Here is a 27838-nt window from a genome sequence, read left to right as displayed (position 1 = left end):
ATTCTTCCATTTCTACAAATTTTCACAAGCAAACTCCGCCCTCGCCGGCTGGAAAGAACCACAGCTGTGGGCAATAACACGTTTACTGGAACTTTTCTCCCAAGAGACCACTCGAGATGCCCTGTCGTAGCGAAACACAGATTCTAGCATTGAAAGTTTATTTGGAACTCCTGGCCTGCCCCACTTGAGTTACTCGAAGGCATAAAATTAATGGGACATAGGCGAGAGCATGCAGAGGAAAGCCCATCCAGCTATCCACTCAGCTCCACTCCACTCCACTGCTCTGTTTTGGTAAACACTTGAACACCTGCAGCAGCACTTCCCTCAGAGGTTGGCGGACGCTGTGGCCTCTCTGGCCTCTCTAAACGGATTACAGAAATCCCCCAGTACACCATTCATACCGTCAGGCTGTGACTTTCAGCGGCTAGATGGGGATGTAGCCGAGCTCTGTCTCGTGTACTGCCTTTCCGCAAAATCTTACAATTACAATATCGCGGAATTTTCGCGTGCCGATGAGTTTCCACAGAGACTTCCTACACCGTAATTTGGAGTATTACTCCAACAAAACCTATAGTGTCACGTTAAATGGACTCGTGTAAGGTGCAAGGCCATTGCCACCTTACATAACTCTGTCGCACTTTCTTTGCAAGTGTTTGTCTTGGTGGTCTTCTTTTCCCTACATGTGTTCATCACGCCTTGTCTTGTGCGGATGGACATTTTAATGTGTTGCATAGTGGCTGGCTCATCCCCTTTTTATTATTGTGATGAGCCAGCCCAGACCTTCTGATCTATGGTTTTAATACTTTCTTCTACTTTTCCTTGTGATGTATGTTTTTCCTGTTTTTTGTTCAACTGGTTTCCTTTTTAGGTGTGGTGTTAGTGTTTTTGTACCTTGAACCTTAGTAGCATCAGGAGAAACAGTGATGACTCTCTGGTTTGGTCCCTTTATGCCCTGAACCAACAAACCATTATATGGTAGCTGCTCAAGCTGTGTACAAGTTCTTAAAAATTCAGAAATTGGAAGAATTGCAGGTGTTAAGGAGCTACTGGCACGATTTAGATTGTAGAGCCTGGAGAATATTCAGTGTTTTTGGTTTCTCAAATAAGAAATTAGTTTTATAAATGACGGGTGGAGTGCGAAGTAAATGGAATTTATAGTGCGACCACACTGTTACAGCGGCAGCAGACATACTATGGCGATGATGATCGGATGCGAGGAGACACTGCCATTTCCCTCGGACTGTGGGGCTCTGGATGCCAGAGAGGCGAAAGTGGAGGCGGCTATTGCCTCGCTCATGGAGGCCGTTCCGGCAGGAATGGCGCAGCACGCACCCCCGCTCATAGCTGCCGCGGCTATCGACGACCGCGAGACGATTCGCCGGTTCGTAGAGTCGGAGGACGGTCCGAACGACTGCGGCGCCGGCGGCAAAACGTCCCTGCACTGGGCGGTCGGTGTGGGCAACGAGGCTATCCTCGGGAGCCTGCTATTCCTAGGCAGGCGCTGTGCTACGGGACTGGACCTAGAGGCAGTAGACCGGAACGGCTTCACAGCGCTGCACTACGCGGTGGTGACGCGCAAGTTGTCTGCGACTCGGCTGCTGGTGGAGGCGGGCGCTCAGGTCGACTGCCGCGACCTGGATGGCCAGACGCCGCTGATGAAGGCGGCCAGGTGGGACGACGCGGCGCAGTGCGGCGCCCTACTGGGCGCCGGGGCCGACGCCGCGGCCACCGACGCGGCGGGGCAGACGGCTCTGCACGTGGCGGCGGCCGCGGGCGCCACCGGCGCGCTGAGGCTGCTGCTGTCGGCGCACGGGGCGGTCGCCGCGGCAGGAGCCGCGGACGGCCTCGGCCGCACGGCGCTGAACTGCGCGCTGCGGCGGTCGCAGCTGGAGGCGGCGAGGATGATGCTGCCTGCGGCGGCCTACAATCCGCGCGTAGACGACACCGGCAGCACGGAGCTGCACTGGGCGGCCGCCAACGGCGCGCCGGACATCGTGGAGCACCTGCTGCGCCTCGGGCCGCCCAGGTAGGCGCCGGCGGTGGGCGGTGTACACTTGGCATCTTCCATTATTTAACCCTTTATTTACAGTAATTGGAGTTCAGTTTTTAAGGGAGTGACACAGGGTTGTAGCCTATTCCTGACTTTATTCAGTCTGTAAATTGAACAAGCGTTGAAGGAAACCAAAGTAGGAATTCGTCCAAGAGCAAGAATAAAAACTGAGGTTTGCTGATAACTTCGTAATTCTGTCAGTCATCAAAGGACTTAAAAGAGCAGTTGAATGGAATGGAATAGTGGCTTTAGAGGAGGAGTTACAATTAACATCAACAAAAGCAAAATAAGGATAATTGTTGTCCAATTACATCTGGTGACAGTCAGGAGATTGGATTTGGGAAAAATCTTTCAAATGGTTCTGAGCACTATGGGACAGAACATCTGAGGTAGTCAGTCCCCTAGACTTAGAACTACTTAAACCTAAATAACCTAAGGACATCACACACATCCATGCCCGAGGCAGGATTCGAAACTGCAACTGTAGCGGCAGTGCAGTTCCGGACTGAAGCGCTTAGAACAGCTCGGCCACAGCTGGCGGTGGGTTAGGAAAAGAGATGTTGAAAGTAGTATAGTTTTGCTATTTGTGCAGGAAACTGAGGCGAAACGTAGAAGATATAAAATGTAGACTGGGATTTAACATCAAATACAGACAGAAAAATTAGGCAGTGTTCTCTGAATGTATTTGTCTAGAGTGCAACCATCTATGGATCATAAACGATTTAAACAGAAACATTTTGAAATGCCCAATAATACAATGCCAATTATTTACGTTTTATTTTTAAGTTCCCAGTTTATACAGAACATTGTTATCTTCAGGTCTATACAATGAAGGTCAGAACAATGACTTTTCCGTGATTACATGATTAAGAAGTGATATATTGACATATTATATTGTGTGTACATCCTTTTACTATGCCAATTTTGTACCCAATGTGGACTCTCATTTAACATTTCATGTTATGTACTTCTTACCTTCTGGTTTTTGCGTTTCTGCTACAATCTATATGGAACAGTCAACGTCTGGTTTGGTTAAACACTATTCGATATTTAGAATTTGTAGTAACTTGGTCAAATAGTATATTTTCACAGCTTCATTTAACGAGACAACTGTTATCTTCGTTCCATAGATACTCCGCAGAAGTATGTTAAGAATAACTGATGTTGCTTTCCCATCTTCCAAGTAGTGTTCTTACAATTAAAAACATGAAAACCTTGTCTTATTGTTGAAAAGTGTGCTTTTTGAAAAGGTTAACATACACAATATCCACTTTTCGGTGTGGTATCCATGGTCTTATTACATGGGTGGACACATTTTAACTTATTTTTTACTTTCATATTTTTATTTTTGCTTAATCATAAAGTGTTCTAGTTCCTCCTTGTAGGTTGTCAAGCAACCATTGAGCACAGCTATTAGAGTACCATTGTTTACAGTGTACCCCCTTTATTTAACCTGATATGATCTTGATACCTACTTTACATATGATTAGTGGTCCCTTTACCTACTTTTTACTTTTTGACAAAAACAGAGTATAACCACATATATTTACAATGGATATACAGGACTGATAGTTGCATTCCTTTGACACTTCTGTTTTATGAATACTTCCTTAAGGTTACTGATGGTATCACAGTATGCATGAATGATTTGTTAATACATATTATGTTGTATCATGTAATTTTAATTAAGACCGAGTTCTTTTAATTATGTAAAATAATATGTTAACATTTGCGTCTTTTAGACAATATGCTCTGTATTTTAATATGTACTTATTGCTCTGTTCTAACCATTGTATAGGCCTGAAGATGACATTGTTTTGTTGAAACTGGTAGCCTATAAATAAAACTTAAATAATGGCGATTGGTATTGTATTAAAAATTGACCAGCTGTAGTCCCACACTCCAGACAGAGGATAGTTACATTCATTTCTTTTGAAATGTGGTGCTGCAGAATAATGCTGATGATTAGATGGGTATGTTGTGTAACTAATGAGGTACTGAATAGAATAGGGAAGAAATGAAATTTATGATGCAACTTCTCTCAAAGAAAAGACCAGTTGATAGGACACTCCGGGACATCAAGGTGTCACCCATTTACCTGTTAGTATTATTGGACAGAAGTATGGGAAGTAAAAATAGTAGGAAGAGACCACGAGATGAATACAGTAAGCAGATTCAGAACAGTGTAGGAAGTAGTCCTTCGGGTCGAGTAGCATGAGCAGTATCAAACAACTCTGCATACTGAAAACAACCACCACCAGTTCAACTCTTACCGAATTAGTAATCATTTTATTCAAAACAATGATACAAAGTCATTACAGTTCATAAAATATGCAGAGGTCCTGTAAATCCTGTACTGTACATGCGAATTAGATTAATGGACTGATGTTCCAAAACAAATAGCTAGGATTTTGGCTTCTGGTGATACTTAGAAAAATTTATTTCACACACAAAAATTTCGCTCTCAGCACTTCCATTAACGTCTAGACTCCAACTTCGTAGATCAGCGAAGTTCACATCTGCCTCCCGAGTTGACAAATTAGCTAGTAGCTAGAGAGATCCTTTATTCTGGAAACGTACATAGTTTGGTAACAAAAATCCTGTCTTTCGTCTCCTTAGAGTTGAGAACTTTGATCCTTTTTGGGCCTTCCCAGTGTTTTGGACATTCACTTTCAAAGTGTGAGTAGTCAGTGTAGTTCTATGTTTGAAATCACACAGGAAGTGTTTTATGTCACAGTATGAAATTCAGGGGGATCGTTTCCATCGCTGCATAAAACAGTCTGTATCGATACTTTGACTTTATATCTTTCATAAAGACCACACGATTTCAGCTTTATGTACCTCAACCAATTGTTCATCATAATTTTCTAAAACTGTGCCACCACACCAATCTTTGTTCCATCTTTCTGTGTTCTGAACACACTGCATACTTTATTTCCATAATAACTTGAAAGAAAGTGAACTGCACGACTGTCCATCCATATTCTGTGAACTACAGTACTAGCACACACCCAAAGGGATAAGTTTGTACATTTCAGTATCTGCCCCTTCCTCTTTTGCACTTAATTCAGGTTCTGTAATATTCTGTGAAGTACTAGCACATGCCTAAAGAGTTTCTGTATTATTCAGCAGAGTACTATGTATCATTTCATCTTCTGTCATCACTACATAATATGCTGTACAAAATCATCTGGGAAATTTCGTAGTTGAGGACGAATTTTTTCGTCGAGAAGACGTAGGTAGCCATAACGTGAAACAAAACAATAGGAGTTCTCTAATGTTCTATTTTCTATAAAATGTAGTGTGATTGTCCTCAGTAAGGATGTTTTTACTTACAAAAGGCCCTGAAGGTAATGAACGCTGTAGATATCAATGCAAAACAACCAAAGGTCAATGTAGCCTCAGTTTTAGAAGTCGCTGCCCTGGATCTGATAGGGTTGCTAAGTCCACTATATTTTACGTTAAAACTGAATATTAAAAGGCTACTGTACTGACAAATTTCCTGACATTTAAAATTAGTATTCATAAAGGTAACTACATAGGAACTGACACCTCAGTTCACAGATGAACCTTACTTTTAATTGCATAATCTTGCAGCGTTCTATCACACCCAAAGCAGCCATTTGCAGTACAGATATTTACTTACATCTGAGGCCGATTTATAGGCTTTGTAATGGCGTGCAGCCTCTGCAGACATCCAGTGTAGGAAACGCAAACTGTATGGAATGGGACCTTTGTGTCCCTACATGTTTAACTGGCTTTAGAGTTATGTAATACCACATAGAATCTGGCAGGACTTCAAAGCACCACTAGTAAACTTAATTAAGAGAACAATTATGTCTATTAATTCTTCGTTTTGCAGTCGTGTGGGATTGACATTCTCACCTAGTGTTCACCCTCCTGCGGTCCGGGTATTAGAATAGGTCCGGGGTATTCCTGCCTGTCGTAAGAGGCGACTAAAAGGAGCCGCCCTTTAGGGTTTGACCTCCATTTTTCAAAATTTTCCCGAAGATTGAGCCAATTGAGAAAGTGCGCCTTACATGGTGCATCGTGTCCATCATGCTTAGAGATCTTCAGCCCACGTTTTCGTCGTCGCACTGCACTCCATCTCTTGGGCGAGGACCCCTTCCTGGGTGCGTTTTCAAACATGCACTATGCAGTGTTGCTTTTTGCGCAGATGATGACCATGGACTTCTTTGCACCACATATCCAGCATGGTAGTCACTGTATTAGTGAGGCCGCCATGTACCCTATTGGTTGTAGCCCACTGACAACACAGGGATCACTCTGCTGATGCCTGCGCCATATACCCCCCATGTATGCCAAGGAGTAGATGCCCATCTCTCTGGGGCATTGGGACTCCCAGCAGTGAGTATCCTGCCAGGTGGCACCTGTATGTACGAGAACTGATGGGGACTCCTTTGTTTCGATGAAGCCACAGTTCTTTGTAGAGCATTTAGAGGACACATTTGGGGAGGTGGAGGGCTCATCCAAAATGCGATCTGGATCAGTCTTGATAAAGCAGCATCCTCTGCCCAGTCAGACTTAACTCGCTTGTAACCAGTTGGTATCTTTGTTACCATCAGGCCACATAAGAGGTTAAATATAATCCAGGGTAGTATCTCAGACAGGTACCTTCTTCTGCAGTCAGACGAAGAGCTGAGAGTCAATTTAGTGTGGCGAGGTGTTCATATCGTCCAAGGGATAATCAGGTTGCCACCGGTGCCTTTATCTTGGCCTTACCCGTGAAGGTCAAAGTGATGGTCGACCGCTGAGATATCAAGCCATATATCTCTCCCCCAATGCGGTGCTTTAAGAGCTGGAAGTTCGGCCATATGTTTTCCCACTGTACTTCCAGCCTCACATGTCGAATTTGTAGCCATCCATCACATTCCAATAAGCCATATTCCCCAACTCCCATCTGTTTCAGCTGCAGAGACCATCATTCACCTTGCTTGCAGACTGCAGGATTTTACAGAAAGAGGAAAATCCTGCAATACAAGACCTACACTGAGGATAAGAGACAACATGAGCGCCTACATCCTGTGGCTATGAGCACCTCATACTCCAACACTACGTGAACTGCTGTAGCCACATCAGTTCCACGAATTCGTCAGCTCTCAGAACCAGAAGGCTACACCTGCCCCACTCCTCCACTGACTACTAGCAGTGTGTCTGGGATAAGATGGAGATTCTAGTGTCCAATGAGGACCTAGATCTCGCCAGAACCTCGGACACAATGGATATAAACTGCTCACGCAAAACGTCAGTGACTGCAGGTGACCGTGAGGCGTAAACTGCCTCATTCAATGTTCCATGCCTTCCCAGTCTCACGATGACATCATATAGTGGAATTGGGACGGCTTTTTCCACCGCCTGACTGAGCTACAGCAGTTAAGTTTCCTGCATTGCCCTGCAGGAAACCTGGTACCTGGCAATGTATACCCCTGCCTTCCATGGTTGTAAGGAATACTACAGGAGCTGTAGCGACTATAATAGTGTCATGTGGAATTCACGTTTATGTCCTAAATTCAGTCACAAGTGAAACTGTGCCCCTTCAAACCCCTCTTAAAGCTGTGGCTGTCAGAATGAGGACGATGCAGGAAATAAGACTGCATTATGTATCTTACTCCAGATGATGCAGTATCCCTGATTGTACTAGCTGGACTGATTGATCATCTCTCTAAACCTTTCCTACTTCTGGGACATTTTAACGCCCATAACCCCTTATGGGGTGGCACTGTGCTTTCTGGCCGTGGCAGAGATGTCTAAACTTCGTTTGTTCGACCTCTGCCTCTTAAATACTGGGGCTGCCACACATTTCAGTGTCTCACAAATACTTGAGCATTGATTTATCCATCTGCAGACCAGGACTTCTCCCATCTATCCACTGGAGAGCACATGACGACCTGTGTGGTAGTGACCACATCCCCATTATCCTGTCAATGCCCTGGCGTCAGGCACACGGACGCCTGTCCCGGTTTGCTTTAAACAAGGCAGACCGGGAAACATTAATCTCTGTAGTCACCATTGACTCTCCCCCACACTCTAACATGGATGTAATGGTTGAGCAGGTGACAACAATCGCTACAGCGGCGTAAAACGCGCTCTCTTGGTGGTTGCCGGAAGTCACTGAGGCAATTAAGGATTGTCAGCAAGCTCTACAGAGGCATAAGCGGCATCCTTCCCTGGAGCACCTCATAGCCTTTAAGCGGCTCCGTGCCTGTGTTCGCCAGCTTATAAAAACACGGAAGCAGGAGTGTTGGTAGAGATACATCTCGACCATTGGGTACCATGTCACCTTACCAAGTTGGGGCGAAGATCAAACGTCTTTTGGGTACCAGACTCCAACAGGTCTCAATGGCATTAACGTCAATGGCGTGTTATCCACCGACGCAAATGCGATTGCCGGGCACATTGCCGGGCACATTGCCGGGCACATTGCCGGGCACATTGCCGGGCACATTGCCGGGCACATTGCCGGGCACATTGCCGGGCACATTGCCGGGCACATTGCCGGGCACATTGCCGGGCACATTGCCGGGCACATTGCCGGGCACATTGCCGGGCACATTGCCGGGCACATTGCCGGGCACATTGCCGGGCACATTGCCGGGCACATTGCCGGGCACATTGCCGGGCACATTGCCGGGCACATTGCCGGGCACATTGCCGGGCACATTGCCGGGCACATTGCCGGGCACATTGCCGGGCACATTGCCGGGCACATTGCCGGGCACATTGCCGGGCACATTGCCGGGCACATTGCCGGGCACATTGCCGGGCACATTGCCGGGCACATTGCCGGGCACATTGCCGGGCACATTGCCGGGCACATTGCCGGGCACATTGCCGGGCACATTGCCGGGCACATTGCCGGGCACATTGCCGGGCACATTGCCGGGCACATTGCCGGGCACATTGCCGGGCACATTGCCGGGCACATTGCCGGGCACATTGCCGCAGGCCTTTCGCACCCCCAAACGGCAGATGGAAGTCTTCTTGTTCGCTACACGCCACAGTGAACACTATAATGCCCCATTTACTGGGTGGGAGCTTCTCAGCGCCCTTGCACATTGCCCTGACACAGCTCCTGGGCCAGATCGGATCCACAGTCAGATGATTAAACATCTCTCATCCGAATACAAGCGACATCTCCTATCATCTTCAACCGGATCTGGTGCGATGGCGTCTTGCCATCACAATGGCGGGAAAGCACGATCATTCCGGTGCTTAAATCCAGTAAAAACCCACTTGATGTGGATAGCTATCGGCCCATCGGCCTCACTAACGTTCTTTGTAAGCTGCTAGAATGTATGGTGTGTCAGTTGTTTGATCCTGGATTCACGTGGCCTACTGGCTCCATGTCAGGGTGGCGTCCACCAGGGTCGCTCTACCAGTGATAACCTAGTTTCCATCCGAACAGCGTTTTCCATATGCCAACAACTGGTTGCCGTCTTTTTTAATTTCCAAAAAGCATTATACACGACCTGTGACATCATATTCTTGCCACATTATACGAGTGGGGTCACGGAGGCCCGCTTCTGATTTTTATCCACAATTTCCTGTTGCTTTGTGCTTTCCATGTCCAAATCGTAGGCTCCCATAGTTCGCCCCATATCCAGGAGAATGGGGTCCCTCTGGGCTATATATTGAATGTATCTCTATTTTTAGTGGCCATTAATGGTCTAGCAGCAGCTGTAGGGCCATCCACCTCACCTTCTCTGTATGCAGACAACTTCTGCATTTCGTACTTCTCCACCAGTCTTACTGAGCGGCGCCTACAGGGAGCCATCAACAAGGCGCAGTCATGGGCTCTAGCCCACGGTTTCCGGTTTTCGGCTGCAAAGTCGTACCATTCTTCCAGAACTTTACCTTCATGATCTATTCAATGTAGTGGAGACATATCGGTTCTTAGGACTGTCTATTGATGCCAGATGGAAGTGGCTTCCTGGCCTCCATAGGCTTAAGTGGAAGTGCTGGCAGCACCTCAATGCCCTCCACTGCCTGAAAAACACCAACTGTGGTGCAGACTGCTATACGCTGTTGCAGCTCTGCAGAGACCCTGTTCAATCCCACCTTGACTACTGGAGTGTGGCTTATGATTTGGCACCACCCTCAGCAATGTGTACACTCGTCCCAGTGCCGAACTTCGGTGTTCGCCTGGCGACAGAAGCTTTTAGGAAGAGTCCAGTGACCAGCCTAATGGTGGAATCCAGAGTCCCACCATTGCAGGTTCAGTGTGTGCAATGGCTCTCCATTTGCGTTGCACACATCTGTAGTTCTCCTGTGTATCTGAATTACCATTTCCTTTTCCCATCCACGGACATTCATCTCTCCTCGGTGGCCCAGGTCAGAGCTTAAAATTGCAGTGCGTGTGCGATCCCTTCTCTCAGAACTGGAGTACTTGCCTCTACTACCTACATGTGAGGTTCATTCACGAACACCACCATGTAGTACACCTAGGCCGTGGCTTCACCTAGACCTTTCACATGGCCCTAAGGACTCAGTTAACCCTGTGACTCTCCGCTTTCACTTCCTCTCGATCCTCGACATGTACCGGCACCATGAATTGGTTTACACTATGGCTCAATAGCTGTTGGTCACGTTGGCTTTGCCTGTGTTCGTGGAGGACATAGAAACAGCACTCCTTGCCAGATGGCTCCAGTGTTTCCACTGCAGAGCTGACTGCCATATCTCGTGTTCTCGAGCACATATGCTCATGTCCAGGCCAATCATTTCTCCTGTGTACTGACTCCTTGAGCAGCCTACAAGTTTTCTACCAGTGCTACTCTCATCATCTTTTGGTAACGGCCATCCAGGAGTCCATCTACGCCCTGGAACAGTCCACTCGTTCAATAGTGTTTGTTGGGATCCCAGGTCATGTCAGAATCCCAGGCAACCAACTTGCTTACTGGTTGGCCAAACAGGCTATGCAGAAACCGCTTATGGAGATTGGCTTCTCCAAAACTGACCTGCGTTCAGTATTATGCCACAAGGTTTTGTGGCTTTGGGAGACAGAATGGCATAACCTCAGTATGCACAACAAACTGCATTACATTAAGGAAACTGTGAGTGTGTGGAAGACCTTTGTGCATGCCTCTCACAGGGACTCTACGGTTCTGTTGGCTCTGCATTGGCAATATGTGGTTGACGCGTGGTTACCTCCTCCATCGTGATGACCCACCTTGTTTTCGTTGTGGCTCATGAATGATGGTCGTGCATCTCTTGCTGGGCTGCTAACTTTCAGCCGTTCTGTGGCGGACTTTTAACTTTGCCAGCGCATTACCTTCAGTGTTGGGTGATAATGTCTCAACAGCAGCTTTAGTTTTAAGTTTCATTCATGAGGATGAGTTTTATCATTTGCTCAAGTTTTAGCACATGTCCTTTGTCCTTGTCTCCTCCACCCTAGCGCTTTCAGGGTGGAGGTTTTAAGGTGTTGGAGAGTGGCTGGTTTTTCCTTTTTATCCTCAAGGTCGGACAGCCATGGTAACGTGCTTTATTGTTGGAACCTCCTGTTTCTTGCTTCTTTGTGGTTTTGTTGTCCTGTTTTGTTCATTTTTTGTTGCCCTTCAGTCGATGTGGCTTTTCCTTTCATTCTGTTTTGTGTCGTAAGTCTTTGTCTTCGTGTCACCCTTGTGGCATTGTTTCCGTCGGTAAAAGGGACCGATGACCTCTGTTTGGTCCCTTCCCCCCTCTTTTAAACCAACCAACCCCACCCAGTGTTCATTTTACTTAGTGCCACACTTCCTTCCTAGTCTCCGTCAAGTCCTCGTGTAAAGTCCATCGGTTTTGTCTATCACCCAGTCAGTTGCTTTCCACTATCATTTCTACCGTTCTGTTGCCAATAAAGGTGTGGTCCATCGTCGTGACGTGTTCGTATCGTTGCGGTCTTCTCTCTTAACTGTTTGAAAACTATGCCTTGGACTCTATTATCCCGTTATTCTGATATTATTGGCTTTGGTGACGCCATAAAGCATTCTTAGCATTCTGACCTCAGCCACTTCCACTGCCCTACAACGTCCTTTAGTTGGTGCCCGTCCTGGAACCATACAGCATTGCATTTCTCACTGCTGGTACACGCAGTTCCTTGACTTTTAATGTTCATTCTCCTGTCACATAACACAGCGAACGAAAACTTCCAGTTCATCCAACCTATCTGCACTCGATGTTCTTCCCTAAACATTAGTCCTAATAGGAAACTAAACTCGCAGTAATTACATGTAACATCTAATGGGTTTAAAACAGTTGCCTAAGGAATAGGCTAAATAGAATATTAACTGCTGTACGCACCTCCAACCCAGCTTCCTTCTCTGCCACTTCAGAAACTAGGCTGGGTGATTCAATGGTGGCCAGGTAGTAATCATAAAATTCTTGAGCATCAGAAACTTCTTGCGTGCAGAGGGCAGGAGGTGGCTAGGAGGACAATGTCTGGTTGCTTTAGCATCAAAAATCGTCTGCATTTCATAAGACATGGTTAAGTAGTAGACAAATTATTAAACTCCAGTACAAGATCTTGGACACTGAATGATTAGTGAAGTGCTAAACAGCAAGTTGTAGTCTCTCTAGTATAGTAATTGTGCAAACATGTGGGATTAATCTCATGTGGCAAGGAAATGACAATGTCGTTACACAGGTGTAGGAGGGGGGAAATGGCGGCACCACGAATGGTGCACTGGTGACAGCAAACAAAGAATACAGCGTGTTGGGAACAGACATAATGCTGATGCTTTTGGTAAAGCCACCATCATTGAAGACCCTTTAGAACGCCAATCCTATCAGATTTACGACAAGTGAGCAAACACGAAAAGACAGAACACAACCTAACATGACCTAAATACCAGTTTCCGGAGAGCTAAGGAAAACTCCATCCACTAGTAAAGGGGCATGCACACCCACTGCCGTCACTTCAGGCAGTGTCGGCTGGCTTGGCCACCTGTCGGCAGTCTGTTGTTGCTGCATAATCGGTGCACTCGGCTACTGTTAGACAATCACTTGCGCAAGTCAGGTTATTCTGCGGTCCTTAAGAGTGGGGAAAGCAAAACTCGTTAAATTTGAAAGTGATCAATTAGTCTTTCCCATACGACGTAAATTTTTCAATCTTCATTTGAATCTACACCTATCTCGTCTGCCATACCCACCCCTTCGCAGATGTTACTTTCGCATCCAAAGGAGGAGAAAAAACTAGGTAGATTTTCAAACGTGTGGTGCTCAGAAGGCATACAAATCTGCGTCCCTCTCTCTCCTCTCCTTCAGTTTTTCCAGAATGGCGCTTGGCTGCAGGTTGAGGGACAAGATGACTGGTGGATTCGAAACACCAATCGAGAGCCATGAGGAACACAAGTATTTTTTTCCTCCTTGCATGTCTCCATTCCAAAACAGGATCTGCAGAGTGGTGGGGCGCAATTTCCGTTAGAATTCGGGCGCGCCAGTGGTTACATCCTTACCTATCCTTTGTTTTGTCATCTCCCTAATCAAACAACCTCTGGCACTCCTAAAGTAATTCGGATGGAAGAGAGAGATTTTAGAAAGTCTGAAGTCTTCCTCACGCAAGACTCGTCGTTGTCGAGCTCGGAGTAACAGTTTTTAGGTGGGGGAAAATTTCGTTATCAGTTGAAAAACCAAACAGTTGTTCCCACCTGTACTGTTTTTTACTTCCTCTGCCACTGTGATGCATTACATTCTATTTAAAAAACACACACACACACACACACACACACACACACACACACACACACACACAAAAAAAAAAAAAAACTGGTGTCGCACATGGAGTAGAAATAAAGGAGATTGTCTGAAATAAAACTTCCCATCTTCCTGTCAGAAGGATTTTAGTGCCGTCACCCCATAGTAAAATTTGCATGGTACGTTCAGTACAGTGTCACCAGCATGATGCACTGATAACGAATGTCGTTAACCATATGTGTCTGTCACCCTTCATGGAATATTGCCAAAAACGAATTGCTGTCACTAGATGCTCTTCACCCTATATAGTGAAAGCTATAAAAGTTTTGTCTATCAGTCTATACTTTCTTCCCCATATCCTCCTAGGCACATGGAGTCAGTTTCTATTTTCATTCCTATGTCTTCCAAAGCTTTTTCTGCAGCTTCCCAACCTGATTTCAAGCTCATAAACACTGACCATCTGTGAACATCGTACGCCAAGCAGCTCCCTAACGTGCCCTCTGCCCCCCCCCCCCTTATCTCCTCATCAGGGGTTCACCACTCTTTGGTGAGTACATGCTTGGCTACCATTGGCCCCAGATTTTGCAGCGTTACTTCCCTTTCTGTGCTGCATGTCTATCCTCCTATTTCCCCATCCCTTGGGGATTGAGTTGTATGGCTTCTTTGGGAAACAGTTCTTGGTAAAACTGTGTGGATCTGTCCTGTCCACCCATCTTTCTTTCCCTATATTTTTCTTACACTTCCTCCATTTTCGCGTTAGAGGTATCTCTTTCCTTTCATCTTCCTCCCTGTGCGTTCCTAAAGACCAGCCCACACGTTCGACGTGTAAAAGGTGACTGAGTAATGCTTAATCCCCAGCCCCAGGTCGACAGTTAGGACTTGTACATGACCCCCCGGTAAAGGCCAGGCCCAGGGAGGGATGACCGCCTGAGATGGTACCTTCCTCTCTGTCGACTGGTCCCTCTGTCTGGATTCCGGGAGTTGTGTCCTAAGGTGTGGACAGTCACCTAAGGCAGGTGAGCCTGACCCCCACCGCCCTGAGAGGGGGCCCAAGCAGAAAGGTGCGTGCCATCAGAGAAGCTGGCAGTCGTGGGGATTTCTCCATGATGATTGATCTCAAAAACGTAAACAGGTTGACATGAAAGAATCGACGCCTCTCCTGGCTGTCCCCAATACCTCGTGGTGTCACACCCAGAAGAGTCAGTTTCATGACAGTTAATCCATTTGTCAATTAGAAGGGTGTAGACGCCATTGCCAGTCCAATGAAGTCCTGCTCCTGGTTGCATAATGGGGCCTGTTTTTCAAACTGCTTAATGGAACATGTAGTATCCTTCCCACTCGGCTAATACAGGGTGCCTAGGAAGCTGCTTCCTCGGATCGCTAGACAATACAAGCAAATAGTATTAATGGAGTTTATTACAGTAAGTTAAATTGGTAATACTTCGCGTATTCACAAAGATGTCACAGGAAAACGGCGACAAGCAAATAATCAATGTCCTTCGGTACATAAAATTTAAATACAAGCAAAACAGTTCACTGCTGTAGCGTCTTTCCCTTATTGTCTCGCCGTCTACTCCGGCCGCAGCTTGGCGGCGCCACGCGTATATTAGCTTCGTGTAGAGGCCGCTCCTATCTTGCTGTCGTTCTAGACAGTGTACTATTACCTGACATTTCAAAGCCTTATTTGCTCTTCCATTCTTCATCGTGCCGCCGCTTGTCATTATGCCGGAACACAAGAAGTCTCCACAGCTGTCTTGTAAAAGTAGATGTGCGCACAACACTCTAAATTCCTTCTACGGTGTCGTATACATTGGGCTGCTTGATGGAATGACAGGCTGAAATAACGGTCCATCTCACTGACTAGTGTGACTGACTGCAGTTCAGTCTCGAGAAAAGGGTTGATAAAGAATTAGGGTCAACCTGCAACCTATTTCTTACATTTGTGAGGTACTTCTACCAAAAATTAAGGCTGACTACGAAGTTATTACTTTCAGAACATAGATCCCAAATCCTAGGTGTTGCCATAAATGTCAGTGCTGCAACCACAGTAGTAAATCTTTCGAAAATGCAGCCGAAAGCATAACCTGCGGCAGGTACGCTCATTAGGGAGTGTCCAATTGGTCCTCCTCCAGGATATCCATGTCAGCGAACAGCCCCTTAGTTAACCTTAAATCCTCAGCGCTAAAATTATCCATAAACACAATTACAATTTTTTCACCATTTACTCTTTTACGCTGCTTCCTCCAGTGATTGTCCAATCTATCTCAGTGAGAGAGCTGTTGGAGATTTGCGTGAAGGAAAAGTTTCCTCCTCACATTGCTCAGAAAAGTTTGGCTAGCTGGAAGCCTTGTACACCACCTCCAGCAATTAGTGGAATCCTCGTTACACCCCGACCTATGAAGGACATGGTTGTGCATACTTGACTTCACATTTAGTGCCATAGTTTTGAAATTGTCCAGCTCAAAGGTCACACCTTCATCTTCACTTGCAAAGAGAGCACACTGCACTAACAAAACTTCGCCTGCGCCAGTGACATCGCATGCTCGCAAACAGAAGCACAGAAATCCAAAATCCCGCGATGACAGTGCACATCTAGCTAGCCAATGCCTGGGTCTGCACCTGACAAACGCCAAGGTTCTAAGCAGTCACTGGCAAATGATCTTCTCAGCATTCATAAGTCGCATCAACACGCAATACCCTATTCTGACCAACCTCTTTCACTGTGATGCACTGCCAACCACCAGTCCATTGACCAGGAGCCTCCAGCCTCTGAAACTGGTCGTTTTGCACGTTCGAATTCTGGCACTCAGCAGTCACTGCAGTGACTGCCTTCTTATTTGACCAGTCTCCAGTCTATAAGTGGATACGGTTATTCTCCAATGGAATATTTATGGCATCAAATAGGGTTGAGTAACAGCTCCTCTTGTGATCGTACTGTCCAGTTGTTTTCTGCCTCTAGGGAACAAAATTATGCCTTCGTGGTCACTTTCATCTCCCACACTTCCGTTTTAATTTTCCGCTGGGTGGGGACTCCAGTTCATGGGGAATCGCATTGCTCATTAGACACATCTACAGTCACACCATTTCCTTGCACACCCAGATTCAAGCTGTTGCTGTCTTTCCCTTCATGGTTTCACATTCTCTTTGCAATGTCTGTCACCAGGGCAGACATTTTGCAGCTTATTGCTAAACATCCTCCCTTTTTGCATCTTGGCGACTTCAATGCCCACCATCTCCTTCGGGCCTCTCCACCCCCCCTCCCCCTGGTAGAGAGGCTCTCTCCTAGTAGATGTCAACCAGCTCAATCTAATCTGTTTCAACGTGGGCACACCCACATTTATTTCCAATTCCACCCATTCCTTATTCCCCACTTAGAAATTTCGATCTGTTCCGATCAGCTTACTCATTGTCTAGAGTCATGTGTTGTCTCCAACAAACATTCCAGTGACCATTTCCCCTGTATCTAACGCCTGTCCCATCTGTACATCCAACCACCTGGCACCATTCCAAAGCTGACTGACAGTTCTACTCCTCATTGCCCTCTATCGATGAACACTATCTCTGCTGCACTGTTGACCAAGTGGAATACCTTAGTGTTACCCCTACTGCCATGGAATGTTTCACTGGTGGACTGAGGCATGCCATGCCACAATCTGCACGTGGAGACGAGCTCTCCGCATTTTTTAAATGCCATTCCATGCTGACGAACTGTTTGTTATAAATAGCTACGTGCAATGTCACCGCGTTTTCAGGGATAGCAAAAAAGTCTTTCTTTTCAAACCTCTTTTAACAATTTTACGCTTCTGTCGTTTCGGGTAATCTGTCGGCTTTCAGGAACTGTGGTTCATTCCCGAATTCCTGGTCTGACAGTAGTGAATGCCATTGTAGACCCTCTTCGTATATAAAATACCTTTGGCCAATATTTTGCAGGCATTTAGAGTTCAAACCACTAACCACTACCATCCTGCCTTCCTCTCTGTGACATGGCCGACAGGGGCAAGGACTATAACGTTCTCGTCCCAGAATTAATGTTGAAATATTGCTTTTACTTTGAGGGAGGTTAAACATGCACTCTCATCATCCCAGTCATCTGCTCCAGGGCTGGACACCTTCAACATTCTGATGTTGCATCACCTACCTCCTGAGGGCCTACATTTTCTCCTCCATACATCTCATTTGAACAGGTGGCACACATTCCAGTTGCTGGCGTAAGGCTGTTCTCGTTTCCTTATCTAAGTCCGGCAAGGACAAACGTCTTCATTCCAGCTACCTCCTAGTTTCCCTCATCAGTAGCGTCTGTAAGGTGATGAAATGTAAGATGACGGCTGGTGTGGTGGCTAGGGTCTGTCTCCTCACTAACGCCCAGTGTAGGTTCTGTAGGCATTGCTCTGCAGTTCATCTCATCACCTTGTTCAAAACTGGATTATGGAGGTATTGTATGAGGGCTATCCACAAAGTACATTACGTTTTGGAATTAAAAATAAAGTATTGGAAATTTTTTTTATTATATACAGATGAAAGCCACACTTAAATACTACTTTTCTACATAGTTGCCATTTAAATTAAGGCACTTATCGTAGCGATGGACGAGCTTGGAAATTCCTTCGTCGTAAAATTCGGCCTGCCTGCGCCTTAAACCACGTGGTTACCTCTTCTTGAAGCTGTGCGTCTTCATCAAAACGCTGCATAGCCAACCACTTCTTCATTGCTGGGAATAAGTGGAAGTCGCTCGGTGCCTGGTCGGGACTGTATGGCGGATGAGGAAACAACTCCCACTTAAGATTCGAGAACTTCACGAGTGGCATTTACCGTGTGGGCCCATGTGTTCTCGTGAATCAGCAAGATCTTTGAGCCCAACTTTCCACTGCGCTTGTTTTGTATTGCTCTTCTGAGGTTGTGCAGAGTTTGGTAATAACTTTGAGAGTTTATTGTAGTGCCTCTTTCCAGGAAATCCACAAAACAGTCGCCATCACCTTCCGTGCCGACATTGTCTGCATGCATTTCTTGGGTTTTTGGGGAATTTGTGTGCCTCCACTGCATTGACTGCAATTTCGTCTCGCAGTTCACATGCTTGACCCATGTTTCGTCACCAGTAACGATGCGATCGAGTAATGAGTCACCATCTTTCTCGTAAGCGTCCAAAAACGTTAACGCTGCAGCCATTCGCTGATTTTTGTGAATCTCTGTAGAGATTTTTGGTATCCATCTTGCACAAAACTTGTGGTAGCCAAGCTTTTCGGTAATGATTTCGTGCAACAAACTTCGTGAAATTTGTGGAAACTCATAGTGTGTTCCGTTATTGTGAAATTACGGTTTTCACGGACCGCGGCATCGCTCTTCGTCGTGAACGTTAGTTCGGCCATTTTTAAATTTTATGACCCATTGACGCACTCCACCTTCAGTGATTATTTTGTCCCCATACACTTCACAAAGCTGCCGATAGATTTCTATCGGTGTACAGTTTTTTGCAGTCAGAAACCTTGTTACAGCACGCACTTCACACTTTGCGGCATTTTCAATTAACGCTGACATTTCAAACTGTCACAGTAACTCAATGGAGTACAGCACGAATCTCTCACTTGCACGGCAGGATGCCGACTGAGCGGCGGAATGCCATGACACCAAGATGGCCGCGCCAGCCCCGCCCCTAACGGACACAAACGAAAACGTAATGTACTCTGTTGATAGCCCTCGTATATTCGTCCACATATCATCTATCTTAAGTTGTCTCAACAGCATCCACCATTGCAGCATACATTTAGCCACAGGTACCTTTCATAATAGTTCTGTTGAATTTTTAGGCTGAAGCTGCTGACTTGACGTTGTCCTACTGGCGGAAAATTCTGCTCAGTCGTTAGGTGGGTCATCTTCTGTGCCCGGGCTTCCATTGCATGCTCATTTTTTTACGGTTCCATACAGCGAGTACGGGCTGTACCTGTCTTCTGTTGCCTCCCAGAGTTCCTTCATTTGCTACTTAGATACCTTTGCTTTACCCACGCTGCCACGTTCCCCCATGGGTGTAAGCTCCTCACAACCCTCACTTTGTGCCGAGGTGTGTTCATTTCGGACTCCATTCGCTTCCTAAGGATACTACTCCTTGTCTGGTGTATGGCAGTGTTTATCACCTTCCACACGCATCTTGGAGACTGTTTTCTTCTGCACCGATGGTTCAAAGACAGACCGTGGTTTCGGGTGTGCCTTTGTACTTGATCGTTTTCGATGTCTGCTTCTTGACCGGTGCTCGAATTTGACCATGGAACTCCACACAGTTTGTCAGGCCACCCAGTACATCCAGCAACACAGGCTTCCAAATTACCTGCTCAGATTCTCTGCGCTCTTCAGAACCTTTGCACACTGTACTGTCTGCCTATAGTACAATGGATCAAAGAATGCCCCCACTTACTTGCCGGGGGGAAGCCAATGTTACTGTGCACTCTCGGTCATATTGGCATGCTAGGGAACGAGGCTGCTGATACTGCTACAATGGCTGAAGCTCTCCTTCCTCGGCCTGCCAGTCATTCTATTCCCTCGGATGACCTTCGTGTCGCTGTCAGCATGTAGTATCACTTTGGAGTGCATAATGGTCTTACCTCCAGGGAAACACTCCTGGACATTAAACCTCTCCCAGTAGTGTGATTGACGTCCTCTTGGCCCAGGTGCGTGTAGTACAATGTCATTTTAGTCACCGCCATATATTAATCGGCGACGCTGACCCACTCCATGCCTACTGCTCTCAGCTCTTGATGGTGACCACTATGATACAGTGCCTATTCTTTAACTGTTCGAGTTTACATCTATATTTGCCATCTCCTTTGTCAGATGTTTTAGCGGATGACGTCCGTTCTGTCGATCGCGTCTCAAGTTTTATTGGCTGCAGCGTCATGGCGAAGCAAATCTGATGTCCTCTCCGCCCGCCCACCTCCCCCCCCCCCCCACCTTCCCCGTGCGGACCTCCGCCATCTCAATGGTGTTTTGAGAAATTTTCCCTAGGGATGTTTTGTCCTTAGCTGCTCCTCTTTTAAAGTTGCTTGATTGGGTTTTTGCCTTTTTCTTATCAGGTTTTCATTTAGTACTGAACTTAGCAGTTTTACGCGCTAAAGTACCAACCGACAACTAGTCAGAACACTGTTCCGACCCTGACTGGCACTTTCAATGTACTGACGACGTAGCAGACGTGCTGTTTGTGGTCAAGTAACAGGAAACGTGCAGTCTTCACGAGCATCTGCATTTATATACAAGCGTGCATTTTTTGCGGTGTAGACATTTTTGTCTAATCCCTGTATTTTGATAGAGCAACTGTTGCCAAGTGCAGTTAATGGGGCATTGTATGACCTATGCCGCCAATGTTAAAAAGACGCTTCATTCTAAACCAAACTCGATCAGGTAGTCAATTTTGCATGAATCCATGAAAGCCATATGCAAATCTAATAAGTAAATTGCAAGAGGACAGCTTTTGCCAGAGCAAAGGTATAACGACCCCCGTGTTAGACTTAAAAGCAAATTTCGCGACATTGTGTGGGAGCATCCAGAAGATCCATTTTTTAATGGACAGACTGTGTAGTTATGCAGTTCACAGGACAGTATACGCCTAATGGAGATGATACATATTTCTGCATTGGTAGACTTAAACGAAACGTCATTCTCCCATTTAAAAGAGCAACGCTTATTGGCAGAATATTTCTGATTCAAATAGCCAGAGGAGTGAGGGAAGACAGCGAATGGTATACCCTGGCAACTTTTTCCAGAAAAAGGGGCCGTTCCACTGTCACTCTTGGAGCAGGAACACGTAACGAGAGTGAGTGTGCTCGTATGTGTACGCAGAGAGCCAGCAACAGTCTCTACTCAGTACTTGACTGGGAGAGCACCTCTGTCTTTAGCGATTCGGAGTGACACTACATTGAGTCGCCCGCGGTTAAGTGTTGTTAACTGTGTTGGCTGCCACACTTATTGTACAGTGTGAACACGGACAGAGTACTAGTTAAACGCCTACGAGCGAGTATTGAGTGGCAAAGAGGTGGACCAGTTATCTGACTGGTGTACCACGCCAATAGTTAGCCTAGGGGCGGATAGGAGTCCTCGACTTCATCAAAGCGTAGGGAGAGTTTGACTGGCGAAGGTCAATCTACATAGAAAAAGATTGTTGTGTTATTTGTCAGCAGCGAGCGACGCGGGTAGCAGTCGTCGCAGCTCACGGTATTGTGCGCTACAGCATAGGCGAGCCCCATCTGTCGTCCATAACAGTACACTCCACTCCACTACATTTCTCACACTACAGCCTTCACCGCACGTATAAAAGTTATTAAAGTTGTGTAGGCAGGGCTCTCAGCCATTCTGCTGAATTAATAACATTCTTAAAGAAAAGAGAGAAAAGAACCTTTACATACTTCGTAAATTAATAGAATTCCTATCCATAAGAGGCAATCTACTGTTCCGAAAAGAACCTGGAAAAAGTATAACTTGATTTCTTACAATTTTTTGTAATAATCATTTTTCGTTTGTTTAATGTTTTTCTTACACTAACTAGCAATACTCCTGTACCCAATTATCCCACTAGTTATGTAACAATATATAGAATATTTGTGTCTTTCACTTACAGCGGACGACTCCAGAAGATATTTGTTGCTGAATGTTTTACAAGCAGTTCTTGTTGGTACATTAGGAGTGTCTGTCTGACTTCTGTAGTAGTGTGAGGTGGAAACTGTTTCTTGCAGGAGCCAAAGGGTACTTGTTGGATCAATCAATTGCGCAACTTGATAAAAATAAAACCCACACACTCACAACCAAAATGTTCAGCAAAGTCCAAAGTACATTGTGGAGTAGAAAAGAGAAAAATGTCAAGTTTCAACGAATTTCTCGTACAATGTCCCCTTAATCGCCTGCGTCTGCACCCAGGTGGCCCCGCGACGAGAGAGGCATGACGCCGCTGATGCGGGCGCTGGAGGCGCGCAACGAGTCCACGGCGGCGCTGCTGCTGGAGGCGCCGTGCTGCCTGGAGCCGGCCGCCGACGCGGCGGGGCTGACGCCGCTGCACTGGGCGGCTCGCGCCGGGATGCCGGGGGCGGCGGCGCGGCTGCTGGGGGCGGGCTGCCCCGCGTGGGCGGCCGACGCCGCGGGCCGCGACGCGCTCACGTGGGCGCTGCTCGCCGACGACGAGCAGACGGCGGCGGCGCTGGTGCGCCTGGCCGGCTTCCGCCAGCGCGCCGACCACTTCGGGCGCACCGCGGCGCACGTGGCGGCGACGCGCGCCGGCGCCCCCGCCGTGCTGGAGCTGCTGCGCCGCGGCGCCCGCGCGGACGCGGTGGATGCGGAGGGCCTGACGCCGCTGACGTGCGCGCTGCGCTACAACGCGGCCGCCGTGGCCGACGTCGTGCGCTGCTACTCTGCCGACGCGGCGGCGGCGGCGATGGCGGCGGAGGACCGCGACACGGAGTAGAGGCCGCTGGCTGCATTGTGCCACTCTGCACTGCCAGGGGAGGCACACTTGGAGCAGAAGGTGGGTGCCAGCACGTCCGAAACGCCCGGGAACGAAGAGTTTGGGGCGAGACTTCGTACGACAGCAAAAAGGACAAGTGCCTCCTGGAGTGCATCCTCTCCACCTGCAAGTGATTAGCCATCCTCCCTACACGTACCATTTATCCTTCTATGAGGAAGAAAGCTGATAATCCCTAGCAATTCTGTGAGTAGCTCAAAACCAATGACATTGAATTTTTAAACCCAGTTGCGGTTTCATTGGTGAACTCTGCTGGAACAAAGAATTTGCAAAAACGTTTCTTTCTGTCGATTGTTTTAAATTGCTAAAAAGATGTACTGTGTATCTGTGAATCTTCCAGACTGAATTCACCCAAGTCGCACAGATAACACTGCCAGCCTGCATGAGAATGTGTCCAGTTGAAATAAAAGCATAAAACATCGCTTCTGTGTTCTTCTGATCTGCCACATTGCATCACTACTTCACTCCCCGAATCTTGTTTGGCAGCAGACAGTGTCAATCGCATTTCTTCGAAAGTGCCTTCTATCACATTTCAGAAATATTCAACTTAATCGCTTGGATACACTCTGTAGCAGCTGAAAGTGTTCTTCCTGAACAGTGTGACAATGGCAGACTCTACTGCTATAGCTTCAGACATGTCGTAATGAAAGAGTGATCAGGACAAGGGAATGGAGCCTTAATGAATAGCCATTCTTAAATGACACATTTTATTCCTTTAACATCATATGAGCATCTTAACAACATTTATTCGATAGCATTTGCCAGAGTACAAAATAACTTGTTATGCACTACACAAAAATATTATGTACTACAGATTTTGTTGTTTTAGGCAGTGATGTAATAAAATGACAAATTTCGACTTTATTATTTATACCATTGGAGAACATCCAACGTTGTCAGAATGAGATTTTCTCACTGCAGCGGAGTGTGCGCTGATATGAAACTTCCTGGTAGGTTAAATCTCTGTGCCGGACCAAGACTCGAACTCGGGACCTTTGCCTTTCGCAGGCAAGTGCTCTACCAACTGAGCTACCCAAGCACGACTCACGCCCCGTCCTCACAGCTTTACTTCTGCCAGTACCTCGTCTCCTACCTTCCAAACTTTACAGAAGGTCTCTTGCCAGGAAGTTTCGTCAAACGTTGGTCAAACTCCTTGTTAAATCAGTGTTTTTGGTTATAGTTGACAGAATAAATTATTTCTTAATTTGAAGTTCTAAACATTTTTGCAGTGAGCTTAAAATGTTAACACGGAAATGAAGCACGTCATTGACAGCTTGGCACTAAGTTTTAGCAGTTAGTGGCTTATGAGAACATAGGTAACGGCAGATACACACAACAACACAGTCGTCGTAGTGCTAAGTGAGCACTGAAACTCAACCACTGTTCCTCTGGACCTGATAAAGCACATAACTTCCTCAAAGGAACTAACACTGTTGAAAAAACTTATTCGCAAAAATACACTACTGAAGACATTACTACTGAAGACGGTTAAATGTAGATATATGCAGCAAAAGTTAACGAATTTAAATTTATATTTCGCTTCTAATTCCACTGTCTTGTCAGTACTGCTAATGATCGTAGTGCCAACCTACAATAGCTGGAACATGAATTACCATTGACAGATGAAGGGCGTGAGGAAGCCGTAGCGACCAGCATTGTACCCACAAAGGACTATGTAGTCGTCTGCCTCGAAAATTACAACGAAACGGACTTACCTGGCTCAAAACTGCTGTACCGAAAGTTCTTTCTAGGGTTGCGCAGGACGCTCGAAGAAACCAGCAGGAAATGAAAGCGGCACTTACTCGTGGTGTATTGTCTCCTGACAAATCCTGCAGCAATTCGCTGATGGCTGCACCGGCGCCGTTCTGCCCACGTGGGCAATTGCTGACGGTACGCCACATTTTAACGTCCTGTCCGAATTTTAATAAACTGCGTGTTGATCTTGGCCTGCCATGTAGTCTGGATGCAATTTTAGCGGATGACCCAGGAGCAGCTGCTCGCGTTCCTCGTTTTATCCATTTGACAAACTTGTCTAACGTTTGATTATGCTGTTTTTTTAATCCTATGCCTGTTAATACGTCTTTTATAGTGTTGTCCTTTTAGTTGCTGTTTTAACCTTGTGCCTCGCAGTGCATTCCTAACTTAGTGTGGGCGCTAATGACAATTGTAGTTGTGCGCCCTAAAACCACAAAAAAACCTGCAGCAGTTCGAACTTAGTCTTAACTCCTTCACAGCTCAATCTGTTCCCACAGTTACCAGTTTGCTCATTCTCTATTTGGCCACGCAGAAAGGTATATATATATCTTACAGAAAGTTTCGTAATAGCAAAACCTTCCAGTGTGTAACTTGTTTATTTTCGGACTGACTGGCAGTTGTGTTAAGATTTCTGGGGAAACATTCCAGTCATTGGCTTTTCCAGCAAGAATTGCAGCAAATTCATTTATTATAAACATGTTTATGAAAATACTTCTACATGAATAAGAATAATCCAGAATACTTCAGAAAACGAACCTGCTACCTCTCTGCACCACAGCTTCGGCACAGCAACTGCGTCTCCGGATATTACACACTATCTGAAAGACAGTATCTACAAATGTCATTGTTTGATATTTAATTTGGTACGTTGTATTAAAAGGACACGCTTTAGAAAGATTGTGCTGCAGCATCGAAATGGTATACTTTCGTAGCACAAACATTTCAACACTAAAAACATCAACTCCAGAAAGCCGTTACCTACCGGTATGTTTTTCCCTGACACTTCGTAGCAAGCTATAGCTAAAAAGACGCGTTTGCAAGTGAGCAATTTGCTGATGCTTTGAAACAGCTTATATTCATAGCATGTACTCAGGACACCCACCAGCTACCATGTTTAACGCCACACAATATGGCGGCTGCTATGTTCTGCTTGTGATGTAGTATTCGTGCAAACTAAGTTGACACTCAGCAGGGTGGTTGATGGGAGCGACAATAAAAGCATTTCCCAGTAACGCTCGCTCCCATCAATTACTGCACGGAGAGTAAACGTAGTTTGCGCAAACTGTAGAACGATGTCGCACCTCATTGGCCATGTTCCTCTCCAAATCGGACATGGCAGATTCTTCATTCCACGCTCCGCTGTGTACTGGAACGTGGAACTGTGACGTCTAGTGATGCAGCAGCGTGTGTGCCTTGCGTAGCGACACAGTATTCTCGCGGACGGGCACATACCGCGCGGTTGAGTTCGTTAACGACTCACTGTTGTCCTAAGCGCAGGAACGCCGGTGCGATTCATCGCGAAATTATTTCTTTATAGAGGAGATGTACCTAATGTCAAGGAAGCATGTGACGAAATGGGTATGTAATTAAAATTCTGGAAGGACAGAAATTCACGATGAAGACAGATGACGAAGTCCGTCTCTTGCAACTGATGTGGTGCAAAAAATTGAACATCTGCTCTCTGATCGCCGTTCGACAATTGACGAGCTGCATGCAGTCCGTCCAAACATTTCACGAACTGTTGTTCATGAAATGGTAACTGATAGACTACATTATCGCAAACTGTGTGCGCGATGGTTGCCAAGATACTTACCGAAGCACATAAAATGAAGTCAGTTCCGCTCGCGAATTTGGTTGGTTGCCAAACAGTGAGGTCATCAGTATCAACGGATTAGTGAAGGATGGGGAAGGAAGTCGGTTGTGCCCTTTCAAAGGAACAGTTCCGGCATTTTCCTGAAGCGATTTAGAGAAATCACGGAAAATCTAAATCGGGATGGTCAGACGCTGGTTTGAACTGTCGTCCTCCCGAATGCGTCGCGAATTTCTTAACCGTTTTGAGACTGAAGGCAAGGCTTCTCTCAACTCTATAGTGGCAGGAGATAAATGTTAGACTCCTAACCATATTCCAGAGCAAACGACAAACAATGCAGTGGCGCCATCCTCATTCTCTAGCAAAATAATAACTTGGCAAACAGCGACGGAAACCTTGGTGTCGATGTTTTGGGACAGAAAATGGTTCTGCTCGTAGAGTTTTTGGAAAGAAGTGAAACAATAAATACTGCAAAATATTGAGACACAATGAAGAAACTTCGTGGAGCCATGCAAAACAAACGTCGCAGGATGCTGACAACCGGAGTTGTCCATCACAAAACGCGTCAGCATCCCAATCATGCAACCTAAGACTTGACTTAGTTTGGTTGGGGCGTTTTAAACGATCTTCGTATATCCATAATTGAAATGGACGACTTGGGACGTCAGCTAGTATAACATATGTTAAAAAATGACGAAATTCCTCCAGCTGTGTTAAGGTGTTGGTTTCATTGGCAACTAGTTCAGATGTTGTTACGTCATCATCAGGCCCATACTTGACAGCAACCGTATGTGTCTAACATTAGTAGTCAGTGGTGAGATAGGCGTGTTCCATGCGGAAGGCCTATCTCACCACTGACTACTAGTGTTAGACACATACAGTTGCTGTCAACAAGTGTGGACCTGAAGATGATGTAACAACATCGAAACTAGTTGCCAATAAAACCAACACCTTAATGCAGCTGGAGGAATTTCACTTTTTAACGTGTTTTAAACGATCTCCCACATCGCCTCTCACACCTTGTGACCATCGTCTGTTCACTAAAATG

General features: G+C 46.2%; 2 protein-coding genes across 2 annotated transcripts; both read left to right on the top strand.

The window, feature by feature from the left end:
- The first annotated feature begins 1193 nt into the window (after positions 1-1193).
- On the top strand, positions 1194-2030 carry LOC126482212 (ankyrin repeat domain-containing protein 65-like). The gene has a single exon (XM_050106191.1). The coding sequence runs from the start codon at positions 1194-1196 to the stop codon at positions 2028-2030; it is 837 nt and encodes a 278-aa protein (XP_049962148.1).
- Positions 2031-22649: 20619 nt separating this feature from the next.
- On the top strand, positions 22650-23168 carry LOC126482211 (CARD- and ANK-domain containing inflammasome adapter protein-like). The gene has a single exon (XM_050106190.1). The coding sequence runs from the start codon at positions 22650-22652 to the stop codon at positions 23166-23168; it is 519 nt and encodes a 172-aa protein (XP_049962147.1).
- The last annotated feature ends 4670 nt before the right edge of the window (positions 23169-27838 follow it).

Source organism: Schistocerca serialis, chromosome 5 (genome assembly GCF_023864345.2).
Source record: "Schistocerca serialis cubense isolate TAMUIC-IGC-003099 chromosome 5, iqSchSeri2.2, whole genome shotgun sequence".
Taxonomy (NCBI): domain Eukaryota; kingdom Metazoa; phylum Arthropoda; class Insecta; order Orthoptera; family Acrididae; genus Schistocerca; species Schistocerca serialis.
The sequence above is the reverse complement of the archived record's forward strand: the minus strand, read 5'-3'. Positions and strand labels throughout refer to the sequence as shown.

Coding starts and splice junctions, on each gene's coding strand:
- LOC126482212 (XM_050106191.1), top strand. CDS start 1,194: ATGGCGATGATGATCGGATGCGAGGAGACACTGCCATTTCCCTCGGAC.
- LOC126482211 (XM_050106190.1), top strand. CDS start 22,650: ATGACGCCGCTGATGCGGGCGCTGGAGGCGCGCAACGAGTCCACGGCG.